The 20,650-nt window shown below is 40.0% G+C and overlaps 1 protein-coding gene and 1 non-coding gene across 3 annotated transcripts in view; one reads left to right on the top strand and one right to left on the bottom strand.

The window, feature by feature from the left end:
- LOC126249793 (probable 28S ribosomal protein S6, mitochondrial) overlaps positions 1-20,650 on the top strand; it is a 62,241-nt gene that overhangs the window by 7,713 nt on the left and 33,878 nt on the right. For both annotated transcript variants that reach the window (XR_007545664.1, XM_049951480.1), the window contains exons 3-4: positions 2,668-2,829; positions 13,812-13,911. Coding sequence is in view for 1 of the 2 variants with exons in the window: in XM_049951480.1 (XP_049807437.1) it covers positions 2,668-2,829; positions 13,812-13,908 (259 nt within the window). In the remaining variant the exon portion in view is untranslated. The remainder of the gene's footprint in view (positions 1-2,667; positions 2,830-13,811; positions 13,912-20,650) is intronic.
- Positions 2,288-2,360, bottom strand: Trnaa-cgc (transfer RNA alanine (anticodon CGC)). The gene has a single exon. It is a non-coding gene; the product is annotated as a tRNA-Ala (tRNA).

The following is a 20,650-nucleotide window of genomic DNA, read 5'->3' as shown; positions in this document are numbered from 1 at the left end:
ATGGAAGGATGAAAAGGAACAGACAGCGTGGGAAACATTGGAAAACTGTGAGAATTAAGTTAAGTTTAGAAGAGGGGGATGTATTGGAGCTGTGTTTGGTCATCTGATATTAAATCAGGACTGTGGACAAGATATTTTTGATTTCCAGGAATTCAGACATACTCAGTATTTGTCCATTGCTAAGTGGAGGACATGGGACTGTGGCTGTTAGCTGTGGCCCTCAGTCAGTACATGCTTAGAAAATGTAGAATCATCATTCTGCAATATCCAGCTCTGTCCATGATCTACCAACCTAATTACTATTACTCTGCCTCATTGACCAATAAAAAACTTACCACAATCAATTGTATATACGCCACTCTTGGCTAGTAATTGGGTCTTATCTTCACTACTGAAAATAAACTCTGATGTGGTGTCCTATATTTGCTGAATTTTAGTGTATTGGCTAGACTGTGTGACCCCCTTCCCAGATATGGGATTGTATATCACTTCTTGCAAAAGTGGAAGAAACAGCATTGGGCACATAGAGGAGGAGTATAATTTTTGTAAGAAAAAGTACCATTACAGCTGTATCTTGAGAATGTCTTTATTCTATCATACGACTAGTTTTGGCAGCACATTGCAGCCATCCTCAGGCCCCACCACTACCAAAAAAGTGTCTGATTTCCTTGGCACATTTACTGTGGAATCCTTTTTGATTTTTGTTTCCTATACAAGATGTGAGGTATGGGATTGTACTCCACACCCTGCAGGCATTGGGAGTAACAACAGACGGTGCATAGAGGAGGGGTATAATTATCAGTGTTTATTTCCTGTGCAAAGCTTGGTCAATCAGGGCAGGGTTACAGCCTTCGGTTGAGGCAATAAATTTTATTGTGTCTAATTCTGCTTTGAAATCTTCTTTGGACAGGGAAGGATAAGAGACAGTGCACTGTTGAATAGAAAGTGCATGTTTGAGTGTAACTGGGTGTTGTGAGCAAGAAGGTATTGCCATGTCTGTAACTGTAGTTTTTCCAAAGATTTTGAAACAATGTGTTTTTGTACAGATGGCAGTAGTTAGATCTAGGAAGTTTTTGTGCTAAGCGATTCTGTATGTCAGTCTCAAGTCATCCACTTCCACAGGCTTAACATCAGGCCAGTACATCATCTCTGTCAGAATATCAACACAGTCTTTTACTGGTATGTTGGAAAATAAACGGCAGGCATTAAATGATACTAATTTAGTACTGTGTGAGATGTATGAATGTTTTATTTTATTTACAAGATCCACAAAGTTTGAAAAACTATGCTTTGATTTGAATTTGATGTTGTGTTTTATCATAGTGTCCAATTTACTTGCCAGTTTGTGAAATGGAGCTGTGTAGGAGGATACAGTTAGATGAATGGGTACACCCTGCTTATGCAGTTTCGGATGCCCATATAGTCTACGAGGCACTCAGTTCATGTAGTTAATAGCTTTGCTTCAAAATCAGAAAATACCCTTTTATAAGAATCCCGGTAATCCATCAAATGGGACTGCAGCTGGACACATAGTACTTGAATAATGATGAGAAAACCAATGGCTGCATTTGGATCTAATGTTATTTATTCTTTTTAAAGCATGCTACCAGTTTCGACACCACATGGTGTCATCTTCAGGCCCCGAACGTAACCTACCATCCACAACCATTTTCGTGTACAATGAACAGAGGCGTATGCCAAAAGTAACTGGATTTCATATCTTCTGTGGCAACAACAGTCCCAACATGGTCAGATGACAATACTTCTGTAGAAAGGACTATGATCTGTTATTTCCCCAGTTTTGTCATTCAGCTGCTAAGAACTACATTTGGCACACTTTATCTTACATGTAACAAAACCATATCATTGGGATGGTTAATTTAAGAACAGTCATATGTTCTGAAGCTTCATGGCATGTAAAAACGGTGTGCCAGACTGAGGCTCGAACCTAGAACTTTGTCTTTTTGGAGCATTGCTGCTGAAAGGCAAGGTTCTGGGTTCAGGTCCTAGTCCACCACAATTTTAATCTGCCAGAAAGTTTCAAAATAATGCACATTCCACTGCAGGTTGAAAAATTCATCCTGAAACCATATATGCCCTGCATCTCTCACATAAAAGGTTAGGTTAGTGTTGTTTAAAGTCCCGTCGACAACGAGGTCATTAGAGACGGAGCGCAAGCTCGGGTTAGGGAAGGATGGGGAAGGAAATCGGCCGTGCCCTTTCAAGTGAACCATCCCGGCATTTGCCTGAAACGATTTAGGGAAATCACAGAAAACCTAAATCAGGATGGCTGGAGACGGGATTGAACCGTCGTCCTCCCGAATGCGAGTCCAGTGTGCTAACCACTGCACCACCTCGCTCAGTCTCTCACATAAAAGTACATGTGTTTTGTATTATTATCAATTGTAGTCATGTAGTCAGTAAGTAATTAACTGCAGATTTTTTTATGTTTTGTGTTGATTATGTTGAAACATCATATCTAAAAGTTTTCTTGATTGCTTTTAGAGGTAATTATAGAGTGAGTACAGTGCCAGCTATCCTGTAGTAATTTATTGATTGTTCCTTTGAAATCACTATGTGTTTTATGGACAAAAAATTTCTTTCAGTTTGATTGGAAGACCACACTTTTCCATGTAGCTTTATGATTTTACTTTGTCATTTTTTCAGTTACTTTTTGATTGAGTTTGACACTTCACCAAAAACAATAGACTACTTGATTGACGAATTTCACAGAGATGTAGATGTCCTGCGTTCCAGGATTTACAGGTCACATGAAAAAGAAGAGTTTGAGTGCACATTTGAAGAGGAGTGCCTGCCTGCAGCATACAGGTAATCATGTCTTATAAATAATTCCTCTGAAATTATTTGTGATAAATATTGTACATAAGCCTATCTCCTCATGTTGGGCCTGCAGATTGTTGTCTCCAATAAGAACAGAACAAATAAACAATGTTAATGGTGGTGCAACCTGATTTAAATTTTGTGCGTATTCCCTATATCATTTGAAGCATATGCTGAGACATTTCTGTAGAAAAGACTATGATCTGTTATTTCCCCAGTTTTGTCATACAGCTGTTAAGATGCATTGCACACCTTCGCAAATACGTTACTATAGGAACCAAAATTTGACACAACCAGAAGGCACTGGCCGAGGGAGTCAAGGGTGATACGCTAAAAACCACGGAAAGACAACAGTGATGGAGGAACAACGAAGACAACACAATAGAATGACAAGTCTGGAGAGTGAACTGAATTGAGAGCTTAGACATAGCAATATCAAGAACCAACCAATGCTGAGCACAGTGAACAATACAAGAGTGCAGTTGGAACCCGACTGAGTTCTGGGCCCTTGCACTGCTAGTTTTATAGCATGGCCACAGGTGCCAATAGGTTGGGTTGTGGGACATGGCCTGTGCCTAGCACTGAGGTGGCGACAGCAGCACTCACAAATATAAGGAGCACTGTCTGCGGCTGTCATCTATGTCCATGCATTCCAGGGAGGGGGACTGAGGCTTTTGAACTCATTGGGACTAGATACCAGGATTCCCCTCCCCCCCCCCCAAATGGATGCATTTGAAGCGTCGTGGACAAAGTTTTGGAAGGTGAACCACTGGCACAGTTGGCGTCCTGATGGAGGAGCCTGCTGGCTGCAAGAGGGGAAAACAGGATGCCAGACAATGTGCTTGGGAATGGCAATGTGGGAGATGACTGTTGCATGGATGGGTGCTACAGTTAGGTCTCAACCTCCATACCCGCATCCACGGGAACCACTGATGGTGGCCTGGAGCACAAATTGCACCCGTGTGCTTGAGGGATTGTCAAAAGGGCATTCCAATTCTGAGTGACCCACTGATGGTGGCACAGTCAGTTGGTAGGGAAGGAGTTGATTGGTGTGCCAACAGTCCAAACCCCTCAGAGTATCAACTGTCATAAGGCACCGCCATGGATGGCCACCACTGTAGCTGGCATCCACAAAGGTTTTGTCCCATGTGAACACACCCAAACAGCTGAACCTGGGGCGTATCATTCAGCTTGTCAGATCTGGGATTTTGAGGGCTGTCGTGCCAGGAGTTGGAGGAAAGTGTGTGGCTGTTAACCATGGAGGAGCTCTTCTGTGTTACAGTCAAGGACAGGAGTGGTCCTGTAGGTGCTGAGAAATATTGTTAGTGCTGCTGCGGTGCTGGGTGTGCCCAATGCTGTCAACTTTTGTTGTTTAAATGTACACACCACCCTCTCCACTTCACCATTGAAGAATGGGTGAAAAGGTGGGCTAAACAAGTATTTAATTTCATTGACATTGCAGACCTGTTCAAGGCCATCACCATTAATTGGGGTCCGTTGTCAGACAAAAGAGTGCGGGGAAGCCCTTTGATGACGAGAATCCAGGTAAGTGCATTGAGTGCGGTGGTCCTAGTGATGGATGCCATGCTAACCACATAAGGGTATACGGAATAAGCATCCACGGCAATGAGCCATGTAGAGAGAATGGGACCAGCTAAGCCCAGGTGAATGCGGCCCCAGGGTCATTGGGGAGTGGGGCAGGGTGAAAAAGACTGAAGTGGAGTAATGTAGTTGGCATGACAACACGGTGAATATCTGCTTCCTCATCCAGCTGCAGAATATCGAAGACAGCGGACAAACAATGACAAAGGTGAGCCCAGACCCAGAGTGCTGGCTCAGCAGATTTGGAAAAATAAGTGGGCCACCCATGTAACACATAGTGCACAACAAACCATAGGATAGGGTCACAGAGCATGTCTGCGGCAATGTGAGTAGCAGTAATGGAAAACCCATCCAAGGTGCATTGTCATTTTGTATCAATGTGGAAACAGAAGATTCCTTGTTGGTCAAACACCGGCTCTGGTCCTGAGGGTAGATGAGAGAGCACATCTGCATTTGCATGTTGCACAGTTGGCTTGTACTTAAAGGTGTAATTGTAAGAACTAAGGAAAAAAGTCCAGCACTGGAGCCTTTGAGCTGTCTGCTCTGGAGGCTGAGAGTGTGGCCCAAAGAGCGCTACCAATGGTTTGTGGCCAGTAATGGGGATAAACTTTGTCCCAAAGAGGTACACATGGAGTTTCTTAATGGCATAGATGATTGCCAAAGCCTCTGCCTCGATCTGTGAGTAGTTTCTGGCGTCAATGTCTTCGACGCGTAGGTGATGGGTTGCTCAGTACCATCTCCATTATAATGCCCCAGCACCGCAAGTGCCATATTTGGAATCGTCAACAGCTAAAACAAGGGGATGTGATGGAGAAAAGGGTGTAAGAAAAGGTGCCAAGTGTATCTTGTGCTTCAGCTTGAAAAAGCATGTTCATAGACAGTTGAACTCTGTATCTGAATGCCCTTCTTCTGCAGCTGCTTGAGAGGGTGTTCAATGTGTGGTGCTTGCAGGAGGAACTTATAATAATAATTCACTTTACTCAGAAAAGCCTGCAGCTCCTGTAGATTTTGAGGATGTGGGAGAGAGTCAACAGCCCTAATGTTTCAGTCATGGGCTGATTCCCATTTTTGTTGAGCATGTGTCCAAGGTATTCCACCTGCTACTAAAAAAACTGACATTTTTGTAGGCATCACTTTAGCTCTGCATTAACAACATAGGAAATAGATCATCTAGGTAATTGGTACAAGCTGGAATGGATATGGTTAACCGTACCAGATATCTCTTCAAGATTGCGATAGTGGAAGAGAATGCGACGGACAAACATTTGTATTTGTACAAACCAAAGAGTGTATTGATGACCATAAAACATAGTGATTCCTCATCCAGTGGGATCTGTAAATAAGCACTGACAAGCTTCATGAGGAGATTCTCCGGATATGATATGAAGTAGGTTTCAATGTGTACTTGGGCATTGATTGTTGTCCCAAAATCTCCACAGAGCTGGAAGGATTCATTCTGTTTCTTAACCACTACCAGTAGTGTGGACTAAGGACTAGTTTTGACAGGTTCAGTTACCCTAGCGTTATGAAGCCGATCGAATTTGAGCTTAACGGCTGGCCGTAGGGAGACTGGAAGTGCACATGCCTGACATAAACAGTGCATTGTATCTGGACATATAGAAATATATGCCTCAAAATGGTGGTGCTCCCAAGGCCAGGGCCAAACAGAGACAAGTTCCTGAAAGAGAACAGTGTCTGGAATGTGAACTTTGTCCATGATGAAGAACACAAACAGTGAGAAGGCATTCAGGCTGAAAACATTTCCAACTGAATGACTGTTGGCAACAAACAGTGTTATCAGCCATGTAACCTCCTTGTTTGCTGCTGTAGTTGTGAACTAACCTCTGAGGAGAGTTGATCTATCACCATATACAGACAACTTGCAGGAGGGCGGGGCCAATGCTGAGTAACCCAGGTGAGCATATGTTGGGAGGTTCACAAGGGAAACCGTCACTCCCATGTCTACAAACAAACATCCTGATGTGCAGTTGTGAGATCAGTAGACAGCTTAGTGATGGGAGGATTGCCCTGGGGAACAATGTTGTGTAGTTCACGCATTGTCACTTGACACAAATGTGGAGTGGGGTTTGGCTGTCCCGATGCTTGACAGCAGACAGTTCAGAGATGCCCAGCCTTTCAACAATGGGTGCAGTGTACCTAGTGATCTGTCAGTCTGCATGTTAGTGCAGTGTGAAACACTCAGGACAACATGGAAGACCCTGCTGCTTACACTGATGTGGTGTGCTTGGCTGCTCACAGGCCACTAACCCATTCAAAGTGATGAATCATGACAATGCCGTCGGGAAAAGGACTTGCGAGAATTTCGTCACCTTGGTTATGGTTGAACTCTTGCCATAAGATATTCATTTGCCACCTGTGTGATCTCAAAAGAGTGCACAATTTTCAAAATATCATTCAAGAAAATATTGTCCTGCCTGAGGGCTGCAGTGTGTATTTCTAGATTGGGGACCAATTGAACCAACGTGTCTCGAATCAAGGAATCCGCTTATGAGGTTTTACAAGATGGGTTTGCGCCAGTGAAAACACAACGGCGACTCAGTCCTTACAAATCCATCACCCATGAGCAATATGACTGCCTCAGTTGCTTGCAGTTGCCTCAGTTGCTTGCAGCATTGATGAAACTCAATGTGTGATGCAACCACATGGAAACATTGTCAATAATAGTTCAACAGCAGCAATAAACATGCCTACAGGATTGCTAGTGCAACCAGATTTAAGAGGGGAGCCAAGTTATTTAGTTTTAAAAATGTCTCTGAGGAATTCCAAGAAAGGAAGATTGACCAGTTTACCGCTTTAACTGCTGTTGCAATTCTGCAGGAGCATCTGTTGCTGTAGCTGTTCCACAAGTTGCACAAGTTTCGCACCCATAAGACAGTGTTAACCATTTTCCCTATCGCCAATTATAGTAACCAAAATCGGGCACGACCAGAAGACACTGGCCAACTGTCCAAGGGAGTCAGTTATCACAGTCACAGAAAGACAGCAACAGTGATGGAGGAACAATGAAGATAACATGACAGAATGACAAGCCTGGATAGTAGACCGAATTGAGAGCCTAGACTTTGAGTACAATTAACAATACGAGAGTGCAGTCTGAACATGACTGAGGTCTGGCCCCTTGTGCTGCTATCTTTACAGTGTGGCCACAGGTGCCAATAGGCCGGCACCTGTGTATGAAATGCACCTAGCACTGGGGCGGCGGCAGCAACACCCGCAAATATCAGAAGCACTGAGTAGCAGCTGTCGTCTAGGTCCATGCATTCTGACAAGCTTTCAAACTTGTCAGGCAGGGATACCAGAGTTACTTTCAAAATCTATACTGAACTGTAGCTCTCCTCTTCAGTTTTCAGTAAATGCATTATATGCTTGTCTTTCTATGTAATCTGGAATGTAAAACATAACCAAATGAAAAGCTGATTCTCTACCCTGTGTAAATCATTTTGTATATTGCTTTGGCCCCCCATAAATAAGCTAAGTTCAGCCAAAAATACAGTTCAGGAAATGATGCTTATTCACAGAGTATAGATTTAGCTGTACGTATGATGAAGCATCAATGTTTATATTGTTGGTAATGAAACAAGTCTTTTGTGTGTATGGATCCACAGCTGCTGTGAATTTCGCAGTCAGTCGTTGAGCTGTTTGTTTTCAATACTGCCTAACAACTGAGATATTTCAGCATTGCTGATCACTTTGACTGAAAAATATGTATAATTTGAACCTTATATTCTTATTAGGGTGCATTATCTTTAGTCACCTATTTACTTTCATGTATTTATTTTTTCCACTACTATATTTATTGTGGTCATTTGCTCCCATATCTTGGAACAGGGTGAGCTGGCCCAATGAGAATACCCTGGACTCATATTTGGTATTATGATGGCTCAAATTGCCATTAAGTCATCTGAATTTAGTTTTTCTGTGATTTCCCAAAATCTCATTAGGTGAATCCCCAAATCTCATTAGGTGAATGCCAGGATGGCTCCTTTGAAAACACATGACCATTTCATTCCCAATCCTTTCTCAGTCTGAGATTGTGCTCCATTGCTAATGACCTTTTTATTGATGGGACGCTGAACCCTAATATTCCCTGTTTTTCTTTCTTTCCCTTGCATATGCATATTTCTTTTACGCTTGTCTCTGATTTCTTAAAACAAAATTTTGTACAGCTGTACCTATTTATGTAAACCTGAAGTAACATCTTATGACTGTCACTAATACTCTGACATTTGCAATACACTCTCTGATCACTGACCCACCAGTATAAAAGGAGACTGGGGGTATTGTGCTGTCAGTAGAGAAGCAGTAACAGAGAATTGGCAGGTCAAAAGAGTTCAGTAACTCCAAACATGGATTATCCATTAGCTGTCACCTGAGTAACAAATCCGTCAGTGACATTTCCGATTGCCAAGTTGATTGGTGGTAATGTGATTGTGAAGTGGAAATGCGAAGGAACAACCACAGCTAAACAAAGACCAGTCAGACCTAATGTACTGATGGACAGGAACCTGATGAGTGTTGTTGTATAGGGTGGTTGTAAAAAAATTGCATGAAATCAGCAGAAGGAATCGCTCATGAGTTCCAAAGTGCTACCAGTAGTCCAGCTAGCATAATGAGTGAAAAAGAATGGGATGCAATGGTCAAGCAGTTGCCCACAAGCCACATATTTCTTTAGTCAGTGCTAAGCGATGCATGAGGTGGTGTAAAGAGTGACACTACCGGACAGTGGATGGTGAAACGAGTGATTTGGAGTGATGAATCATGCTATACCCTGCGCCAACCTATTGAGTTTGAGTTTGGCGAATGCTTGGAGAACTTTACTTGCCGTCATGTGTAGTGCCAGTAGTGAATTGTAGAGGAGGTGGTGTTATTGTATTATTTTTTTCCATGTTTAGGGTGTGCCATCCTTATTTTTTACACATATATGAACACATTTTACAGCATTGTGTACTGTATACAGCAGAGGACCAGTTCAGAGGGGATGACTGATTGTATCATCATGACAATGCAGTCTGTCATAAAGCAGCATCTGTGAGGCACTGGCTTGTGGAAAATAACATTCCTTAAATGTACTGTCATGCACAGGGTCATGATCTGAACCAAATGGAACACCTTTGGGATGAATTAGTGATTTTCGTAAATCACTCCAGACAAATGCTGAAATGATTTGTTTGAAGAGGGCACGACCAATTTCCTTTCCCATCCTTTCGTAATTTGAGTTTGTGCTCCCTCTCTAAGGACCTTGTTGTTGACAGGACGTTGTTGTTGTTGTGGTCTTCAGTCCTGAGACTGGTTAGATGCAGCTCTCCATGCTACTCTATCCTGTGCAAGCTTCTTCATCTCCCAGTACCTACTGCAACCTACATCCTTCTGAATCTGCTTAGTGTATTGATCTCTTGGTCTCCCTCTACGATTTTTACCCTCCACGCTGCCCTCCAATGCTAAATTTGTGATCCCTTGATGCCTCAAAACATGTCCTACCAACCGATCCCTTCTTCTAGTCAAGTTCTGCCACAAACTTCTCTTCTCCCCAATCCTATTCAATACCTCATCATTAGTTACGTGATCTACCCACCTTATCTTCAGCATTCTTCTGTAGCACCACATTTCAAAAGCTTCTATTCTCTTCTTGTCCAAACTGGTTATCGTCCATGTTTCACTTCCATACATGGCTACACTCCATACAAATACTTTCAGAAATGACTTCCTGACACTTAAATCTATACTCGATGTTAACAAATTTCTCTTCTTCAGAAACGATTTCCTTGCCATTGCCAGTCTACATTTTATATCCTCTCTACTTCGACCATCATCAGTTATTTTACTCCCTAAATAGCAAAACTCCTTTACTACTTTAAGTGTCTCATTTCCTAATCTAATCCCCTCAGCATCACCCGATTTAATTTGACTACATTCCATTATCCTCGTTTTGCTTTTGTTGATGTTCATCTTATATCCTCCTTTCAAGACACTGTCCATTCCGTTCAACTGCTCTTCCAAGTCCTTTGCTGTCTCTGACAGAATTACAATGTCATCGGCGAACCTCAAAGTTTTTACTTCTTCTCCATGAATTTTAATACCTACTCCGAATTTTTCTTTTGTTTCCTTTACTGCTTGCTCAATATACAGATTGAATAACATCGGGGAGAGGCTACAACCCTGTCTCACTCCTTTCCCAACCACTGCTTCCCTTTCATGCCCCTCGACTCTTATAACTGCCACCTGGTTTCTGTACAAATTGTAAATAGCCTTTCGCTCCCTGTATTTTACCCCTGCCACCTTCAGAATTTGAAAGAGACTATTCCAGTTAACGTTGTCAAAAGCTTTCTCTAAGTCTACAAATGCTAGAAACGTAGGTTTGCCTTTCCTTAATCTTTCTTCTAAGATAAGTCGTAAGGTTAGTATTGCCTCACGTGTTCCAACATTTCTACGGAATCCAAACTGATCTTCCCCGAGGTCCGCTTCTACCAGTTTTTCCATTCGTCTGTAAAGAATTCGTGTTAGTATTTTGCAGCTGTGACTTATTAAACTGATAGTTCGGTAATTTTCACATCTGTCAACACCTGCTTTCTTTGGTATTGGAATTATTATATTCTTCTTGAAGTCTGTGGGTATTTCGCCTGTCTCATACATCTTGTTCACCAGATGGTAGAGTTTTGTCATGACTGGCTCTCCCAAGGCCATCAGTGGTTCTAATGGAATGTTGTCTACTTCCGGGGCCTTGTTTCGACTCAGGTCTTTCAGTGCTCTGTCAAACTCTTCACGCAGTATCTTATCTCCCATTTCATCTTCATCTACATCCTCTTCCATTTCCATAATATTGTCCTCAAGTACATCGCCCTTGTATAAACCCTCTATATACTCCTTCCACCTTTCTGCCTTCCCTTCTTTGCTTAGAACTGGGTTGCCATCTGAGCTCTTGATATTCATACAAGTGGTTCTCTTCTCTCCAAAGGTCTCTTTAATTTTCCTGTAGGCAGTATCTATCTTACCCCTAGTGAGACAAGCCTCTACATCCTTACATTTGTCCTCTAGCCATCCCTGCTTAGCCATTTTGCACTTTCTGTCGATCTCATTTTTGAGACGTTTGTATTCCCTTTTGCCTGCTTCATTCACTGCATTTTTATATTTTCTCCTTTCATCAATTAAATTCAATATTTCTTCTGTTACCCAAGGATTTCTATTAGCCCTTGTCTTTTTACCTACTTGATCCTCTGCTGCCTTCACTACTTCATCCCTCAGAGCTACCCATTCTTCTTCTACTGTATTTCTTTCCCCCATTCCTGTCAATTGTTCCCTTATGCTCTCCCTGAATTTCTCTACAACCTCTGGTTCTTTCAGTTTATCCAGGTCCCATCTCCTTAAATTCCCACCTTTTTGCAGTTTCTTCAGTTTCAATCTGCAGTTCATAACCAATAGATTGTGGTCAGAATCCACATCTGCCCCCTGGAAATGTCTTACAATTTAAAACCTGGTTCCTAAATCTCTGTCTTACCATTATATAATCTATCTGATACGTATTAGTATCTCCAGGATTCTTCCAGGTATACAACCTTCTTTTATGATTCTTGAACCAAGTGTTAGCTATGATTAAGTTATGCTCTGTGCAAAATTCTACAAGGCGGCTTCCTCTTTCATTTCTTCCCCCCAATCCATATTCACCTACTATGTTTCCTTCTCTCCCTTTTCCTACTGACGAATTCCAGTCACCCATGACTATTAAATTTTCGTCTCCCTTCACTACCTGAATAATTTCTTTTATCTCGTCATACATTTCATCAATTTCTTCATCATCTGCAGAGCTAGTTGGCATATAAACTTGTACTACTGTAGTAGGCATGGGCTTTGTGTCTATCTTGGCCACAATAATGCGTTCACTATGCTGTTTGTAGTAGCTAACCCGGACTCCTATTTTTTTATTCATTATTAAACCTACTCCTGCATTACCCCTATTTGATTTTGTATTTATAACCCTGTAATCACCTGACCAAAAGTCTTGTTCCTCCTGCCACCGAACTTCACTAATTCCCACTATATCTAACTTTAACCTATCCATTTCCCTTTTTAAATTTTCTAACCTACCTGCCCGATTAAGGGATCTGACATTCCACGCTCCGATCCGTAGAATGCCAGTTTTCTTTCTCCTGATAACGACGTCCTCTTGAGTAGTCCCCGCCCGGAGATCCGAATGGGGGACTATTTTACCTCCGGAATATTTTACCCAAGAGGACGCCCTCATCATTTAATCATGCAGTAAAGGACGTTACACTCTAATTTTCCCGCCTTTGGTGATGAGTGAGAATGTCGACTTTGCTCCAGGCCCCAGCATCCAGTACCACTACTTTCTCTGGTTTTGGTTCTTGAGGACGAGTAGGCTGCCATTTCCCCACAGACATTCAGACACCTTATTGAAATTGTCCTCAGCAGAGTTCAAACTGTTACAAAGGTGAAGGGTAGCCACACCCATATCCACTTTTAGGTGTCCAGATTCTTTTGATCAGACACTGAATTCCAGATGTTAAGTATTAAAATAGTAACTGAAATACTTTAAATTGTAGGGCTTTTTTCTCTCACAGGCAGTGACTTTCAGCTTTGGCAGTGAAAGATGCCAAATCTCATTGAGGTTTATATCCCACTTTAAACTCATGCCTGCCCCTTTTTCTGATCATTTTCCCATAAAAAACTGCATGAACTGCATGCTATCATGACTGGTAAAACACAGTGGCATTCAAACCATCATTTACTTTCTTTAAAAGTATGGAAATAAATCCATGTTGTCAGAGACAGAAGAAATAACTGTTTGAAGTAATGTAAATGGAGATGTCCTTATAATTTGTGAAGAGCTAGTCATTAGGATGAAATCCTAGCATTTGTTTCACTACAATTAGATACAATCTAAGAGGTTAAGGGTGTTACTGAAACCATGATTTATTTTTTAAAATATTGGAGATGTAGTAGGGATTATCAGTTTTCATATCTTAAATCCATGGCTGATTAAAGAACTTGTACTTAATATATTATAATTGAGGTCATCTGGCTCACTACATAAGTTGACACATGTTATTTTGCCTCACTTATTGTCTCTGTCATTATATCACTCATCACATGGTTCTTTTTTTCCCAGTTCTGCAGAAATAAATGCCTAACCTTTATCCACAGTGTGTTTCTGGCTGCTATTTTAATATTTTAATTAGCCTTTTTTCTGTAGTAATATTTGATTGTGATTTCAGTGATGTACCACATTGAATTTCTGGGACATTAAGGACTCTCTTTGTGTTCCACTTGTGTATGTTAAAACTAGATATTCGATTTTTTCACTAATTGCATCATATACTTTCTCATTTTTGCAGGAAAGATGTTCAGAAGTTGTTAGAAATAGCAAAAAAAGATGCAAAACCAAAGTTCAAACCAAATACGTCTCTGGATTACTATCCATTCAACAAGTAGTGGGTAAGTATTTTTGTTTATGTTTCTTGCATGTTATTTATGGCAATTATGTTCTGAAGTTAGTAATAAATGAAAATTTGTATGGGACTGGGACTTGAACCTGGATTTCTCACTTTATGCAAGTGGTCACTGTAACCGATTCGACCATCAAAGCACCTCCCATTCAGCCCAAATTTCCAACTTGTCACACACTACTTCCATAACGCCCCCCTATCCGTCTTCCTAGGACGTGTGTGAAAGAACAGACACCACAAATATAATAGTAATATCTACACCCTGATGGCATTTCATGGTATCTTCAGTGTGGATGCACCCGAGGTCTCACCTCTTGCAGGAAGGTGCTGTGAGCAATAAGGAAAATGAACTGTGGGGAAAGGGGGGGGGGGAGGCTATGGCTATAGAAATAGTGTGAGAAAAGTTGGGAGTTTGTGTTGAACAGGAAGTGTGCTCAGATTACTGAAGCAGTTTAGGCAGAAAGTCTGGATTCAAGTCCCAGTGTGGCACAACCTTTCACTTGTCATCATTGAATTGTTTTAATTCCGTCATGTGATTGAAATAATTATTTCTCTTCATGTATATATATATGGCCACACACACATGACTATTGTAGTGTAAAAGAACAGACACCATTATTTCTTGAAAGTTATGTGTTTTGAAATAATGTAAATTCCTTGCTTCTTGCTATTGTACTGTACACCTTCCTTTTCCTCCTCCTCCGCCTCCTCTTCCTCTTCTTTGCCTCTTTCCCATTTCTGTATGGGGTCTCCGTTGTTATACGGGTTTTCACAATTCAGTGACAGTTGGTGACTGGCTGCCCTTCCTGATCCCACAACTCTCCTGGGGTTAGAATGTGTCTACCTCCATCTGTCTGCTTCTAGAGTAAGTCATATATTCAGTCATATATTCCAAGTGTTAGAACATTTTCTAAATGTTTGTGTAGCAAATCTGAGGTGGGACATGGGTACCAGCTGTCATTTACCCAATTGAATGTGGGAAATCACCTAAAAACTACATCCAGGTTGGCCAGTTCACCAGCCCTCGTCATTAATTCATGAGTTCCATTCAATCCGGGCCAGGCTCGCCTCTCCAAATCCTGAAAGCAGCACATTAAAATGCTTGGCTATCCTGATGGTTTCCTAATGTACACAATGTCTACTGTATAAACCCCACTTTTACGTTCCCAGATTTAATGTTTTTCTCTCCATTTACAACACTTTTTTTATTGCTCACATCAGCTTTCTTATGTTCACAAAGCTAATCCACACCCTTTTTGCAGTAACATACTTATAATTTTCCCACAATTTAAGCTTTAAGAAACAGTATTCGTGGACATAAGAATGATGTAATTGACATAAAATGACATTGACTTTCAAATAGTGTTTACAGACATTATACAGTTAACTTTCTTGTTCCCTTGGTGCTCTACTCAATGTATCTGAATTGGTATAAGTCAGAACAAGTTGTGACACTTGTGCTTCATCTCCTGCTGGACATTATTGTATCCATATTGTTTAGTGTTAACTACACCCTATGATTATGGTCGTATGCAGAGGACGTTCCCTTCCCAGTATTTGTTAGTAATAATACAGTTACATCTATGGTTTGTATATGCACTGAATGCAGTGTCATCTGCTAGCTAAGACTGACTACATTCGCTGTACCAACAAAGCCCAGTCGACATAGTTACTCCTGTCAACCACCATGCCAAAAGTTGACTGTGTGTACCGTGTGATGTTTAAAGTCTTGCATAAGTAATCGAATTGTTGTGTTGTTAGTTGTTTCTCTCAAGTAGAAATTTAATGCTTTCCAGTTTTAAAATGGAAAATATTACCAAAAGAGATAAGAAAACACTGTCATTGGAGGAAGGAAGTAAAAATTCTCAAAAGAGTTAAAATTCATCACAGAATGTTTGTGGCATTACCACAGAGTTTAGCGGTACCTATGTCTGTGCTGCAGATAATCTTCAAAAACAAAGACTCTGTTAAGGAAAGTGCAAGTAACCGTGGTCCAAATTCAAAAAGGATTGAATATGCCAGTTATTCTAAATATGCTGAGCTCAAAGAAATTATGAATTGGTTTCAGGGCGTGTGTGTCTCCAACATCCTGATGAACAGTGTGATGTTTTGCTAAAAGGTACCAAGGTGGCTAATGCACTTGGAATTGAGGACTTCTCCACATGCAACAAGGTGCACTGATAGGTTCAGAAAGTGGTATAATATGGTGTACAAAAAATGGAGATGGTGAAGGAAACAACGTAACCAGAAAAGCTTTTAGTCAATGGCAGAGTGGTAGATTATAAGAACTTACAAAGCAGTATAAACTGAGGGAAGGTGACGCTGATCTCTTTTTCAATGTCTTTCCAAACTAAACACTGCCTTTAAAGGGGTAAATTGTCACAGAGGGAAAAATAGTGAAGTTGGCCTTACAGTAATGGTAGGCACAGACACTGATGGCTCTGAAAAAAATTAAACCGTTTGTGACTGGAAAATAAAAAAAATTCATATTGTTTTAAAAAGGGAAAAACATTTCCCACAAATTAAATTTCCAGTAACAAAGCATGGATGATGGAACTATACAAGAAGCAGTTGCATAGCTCTGATGCAAGAATGGGAACATATAACAGGAAAATTCTCCTGTTTATGCACTATCACCCTTCACTACCAAAAAATATAAATTTATACAATTTGCATCTCCTCCCACCAAACTACACAGTCAAATGGCAGCTCTTGGATTTTGCCATTACTCATGCCTTCAAAACTTATTACTAGAAAGCCAATGTGCAGGAGGCATTAAGTTTGGTGAGAGCTGGAAAAGACCCAGCCTCATTTAAAGTGTCAATTTTAGATGTTTCACACTATAATGCCAAGTCATGGACAGAGGTTAAGTAGTCCGCCATCTCTAATGGCTTTCGATAAGCAGGTTTCGTCCAAGGAGATGAAGGAAATGGATATGACATACCAGATGTGAGTAATAAATGTGACACTGAAACTCTACGTGCTTCACCATGGGAGAGCTGCAGTTGGAGCATCCAGTGCAAGATTTCCAACACATTGATGACAATCTTGTCACTGTTGAAAGTATGTCTGTTGAACATATTATGGACTTTCATATAGAGGAAAAGGATGATAGTGCAAAAAGTGACAGTGATAGCGATTGTGATAGGGATCCTTCTATCAAAAATGTAAATGCGGCAGTGAGGACAATAAAAAATTGATTTTTGCTGCAAATGTAGATGTCAGAGCTGTTCATTGTGTTTATGAACTGAAAATTGTAACAATTCACCAAAAAATTAAAGCAATCTACAATTTCAGACTTTTTTCCTTAAAAAGTAGGGACTGCTGAACCTGTTTTTTCATTATGCCACATTTATGTAAGACCATTCAAATTAAAAGTCAGTGTGATAAACAAAATGCCTTATTTATCTTTTATAAAGCATCAACGTAAGAGGGTAAAGAGAGATTTGGTAACCCACCCACCCACAGCCCCCAGAATCTTGGTAGAATCTTGGCAGACTGATCTGTAATGTAGCCCAAGGTGTATCTTAGGTTTGAACGTGACAATTTGGTTGTGAGAATGTGAAGCCAATGAATGTGAATATGAATTAAAGGCTGTGGTGACAGACTGATTAGTAGTGCAGCCTAATCTCTATGTTTGCACACCATATTTAATGCTCTTTGCAATATTTCACACTTTCCATTATAAAATTTAAAACAGCCAGTGGTGTCACTTTTCTCAACATTGTAGCAGGACAAATGGATGCATTTTGGAGAGATCTTTAATCCAATGTAACACTTGCAGTGCATATTTTTGTAGTATGAAAATATAAATATGAAAATTGCCAAATACAGTGCTTTAGCTTTGCAAACACTTAAATATGGTGGTTTCATGGTTTACTGCTACCTGCCTCTCACAAAAATGAGTCACTCTTAGTACAGCTTGTTGTGTTGAAGTGGTGGGAAATGTCACAGCAGCAGCTGAACATAGTACCAAATTCAGAATACATTTATTAGATATTAAACAAATCTGCAATGAATATTTTCATGCATATTATGTACATATAATATACATAAACTACGGAAATGTAATGTGGATGGTTGGGGGGGGGGGGGGGGGTCCTATATGTGACTTTTACCACTTAAAATATTATTTCCGTCTTTTACATTTTCCCACAATTCACACCATTTTTTTGCAAGTTCCTGGAATGGTGTAAAAGAGGGGTTTCACTTAATCAAAGTCTCGAGGTTGTTGCATTTCTTTCTTTTTTTTTATCATCTTTCCTATTATCCTCTGGAGCACGTGGATTATTCACTGTGGCTGTTATGTGAGTGACTTGTCATAGACTGTTGTGTCTCCATCCATTTTTCAGTTTGTTCGTATATATCAACTTTTCTTGACGTTGCGAAGGTGTTACATGGTTTCATTTTTATACTGGTACACACATCTAGTTGAACACATGTAAATTTGATGTTAATCATTTTGAGATTTTTCCAACTTGCCTAGGCAAATGCTAAGCTAGATTTCATTTTGCTTTCTCTTATTAACAAGCGTAAAACATGAATCACTGACATCAAGCTACTTCTTTTTTAAAGAGGCAGAGGCACACATTTTGCTGTTTTCGAGATTCAAGCACTGGATTATTTCTCTTATTACCACAGTATATTTGTTTCATTAATGCTTTTATTGGTAGTTGTTCATGTAAGTGTTCAAGTTTTTCCTTTTATACTAAAAATGGACTGGAATGCTCTCTTTGAAATTCTGAAGGTAACAGGGATAAAATACAGCTTGTCCAGAAACCAGACTGCAGTTATAATAGTCAAGGGGCATGAAAGGGAAGCAGTAGTTGGGAAGACAATGAGACAGGGTGTGACAAAGCTGGGATAATTTCAATTACCCTCCTTTTTTGCCATCTACCTACTAAAATTCATTTTTCCACTTTTAACTAGTTACCATTAACATAAGCGAATATAATTGCATTTTCATAAAAGAGAAATGTTGGCCCTTAGTCTTAAAGAATATAACACCAGATCTAATTTTGACTATTCCTAGTTAGTATCTTTCATTATAGGGAGAAATCAGTAATTGTTTCATGACTTAAATTCTATTGTTGACGTATAAACAAATATCAATAATGTATTGTAACATTTGGAAGACAAAATGCGAGTAATCTTAAAGTATCTATTTGGCTCGCTTCAAAAACATATTAGCAAAACCAGCCCTGAATTAATTCCAAAGTAATTAACAGTTTTGTCAAAAGTATTGTTTGTGTAACTATATTTGTTGTCTTCATGATTTAAACAATTCGGCTTAACCCCTGTAGTAGGATAAACTGTTAAAAGAAATGAATCTTTGATGTATTCAGTTAATTTAAAGAGTTAAGTTTTAATTGCAATTTCTGTAAATTTAACTTTAAACAATGTGTAGTTTCAGTACCTATTATTGTGACGATATATAAGGGCCTGATTTTTGGTCACGAGACAGTCAGTCCACAGCTGAGTTTCAGATGAGAAACCTGTGTTGGTTGGAATGACAACAATGCTGCAACTTAACTGTAGAATAAGTGTTAAACAATTAGACTGTGTGTAAAAACAATGACAGTGTCTGCTTTCCATATGTACCTATTTATTCTTCAAGAACTGTGTGAATTATGTGGTTATGTTTTTACTGCCCGTAGATGTTCAACAGTAAACTATTGTAGCAGTATGTGGAGGTTCGCATGCAAACTATTAATGAGGCTTATGGAAAGTTTAAACAGTAGTGCACTGGTTATACATATATAACTGTGTGTTATTGGGGGGATACTGCAAAGTGAAAGTAAAAGTCAGTGAAAAGGAAGTGTGCATCTGTCAACTACATTATTTACCGTAGTCAGCATCCAAATTACAAACCCCATTTTTCAGCCAGTGTGACAACACAGTACGTAAACACCAAGGACAATCAACAAACAAAGAAAAAACAGCAGGTGGAACCGCTACAAGGGTTGTAGCGTATCCTCAGTGTTTTCAATCTGTACATTGAACAAACAGTAAAAGAAACCAAAGAAAAATGTGGAGTAGCAATTAAATTTTAGGGAGAAGAAATAAAAACTTTGAGGTTTCCTACTGACTTTATAATTCTCTCAGGGAGAGCAAAGGACTTGGGAAAGCAGTTAAATGGAATGGATAGTGCCATGAAAGGAGGATGTAATACATATTTACTCGAATCTAAGCCGCACTTTTTTTTCTGGTTTTTGTAATGCAGAAAACCGCCTGTGGCTTAGAATCGAGTGCAAAGTAAGCGGAAGTTCTGAAAAATGTTGGTAGGTGCCGCTACAACTAACTTCTGCCATCGAATATATGTAGCACTACACAGGCATGCTTTCCAGGCACAAAGATAAGTACTGACACACAAAACCTCTGTGTCAGTAAATAAATTAAAAGAAAAGGTAGAAGAATGTAAACATTATGCCATGTTTTCTTTCGTGTTTGCTGCTATCTCATTTAAATCCTGTCTGCCTAATAAACTACGAAACTACAGCAACAGCAAAAGCAGAAGAATATACATACCATGTCATGTTTATATTCATATTATTCTTATGCTGAATAGTGATACAGTCAGAAATGGAGCATGGCAATTGACTAGATTTTTAAATCTAAGATGAATCTGATTTCTGTGCAGAATGTAATGTACTAAAGAGGCATCTCCAAAGATTTTCAAATAGAGAAAAATTTTCTCCAAACTTTAGTTCAGAACATCATCTATAATA

This window comes from Schistocerca nitens, chromosome 3, assembly GCF_023898315.1.
Source record: "Schistocerca nitens isolate TAMUIC-IGC-003100 chromosome 3, iqSchNite1.1, whole genome shotgun sequence".
Classification (NCBI taxonomy): domain Eukaryota; kingdom Metazoa; phylum Arthropoda; class Insecta; order Orthoptera; family Acrididae; genus Schistocerca; species Schistocerca nitens.
Note: the sequence above shows the minus strand (reverse complement) of the source record. Positions and strands in the feature narration are given on the sequence as shown.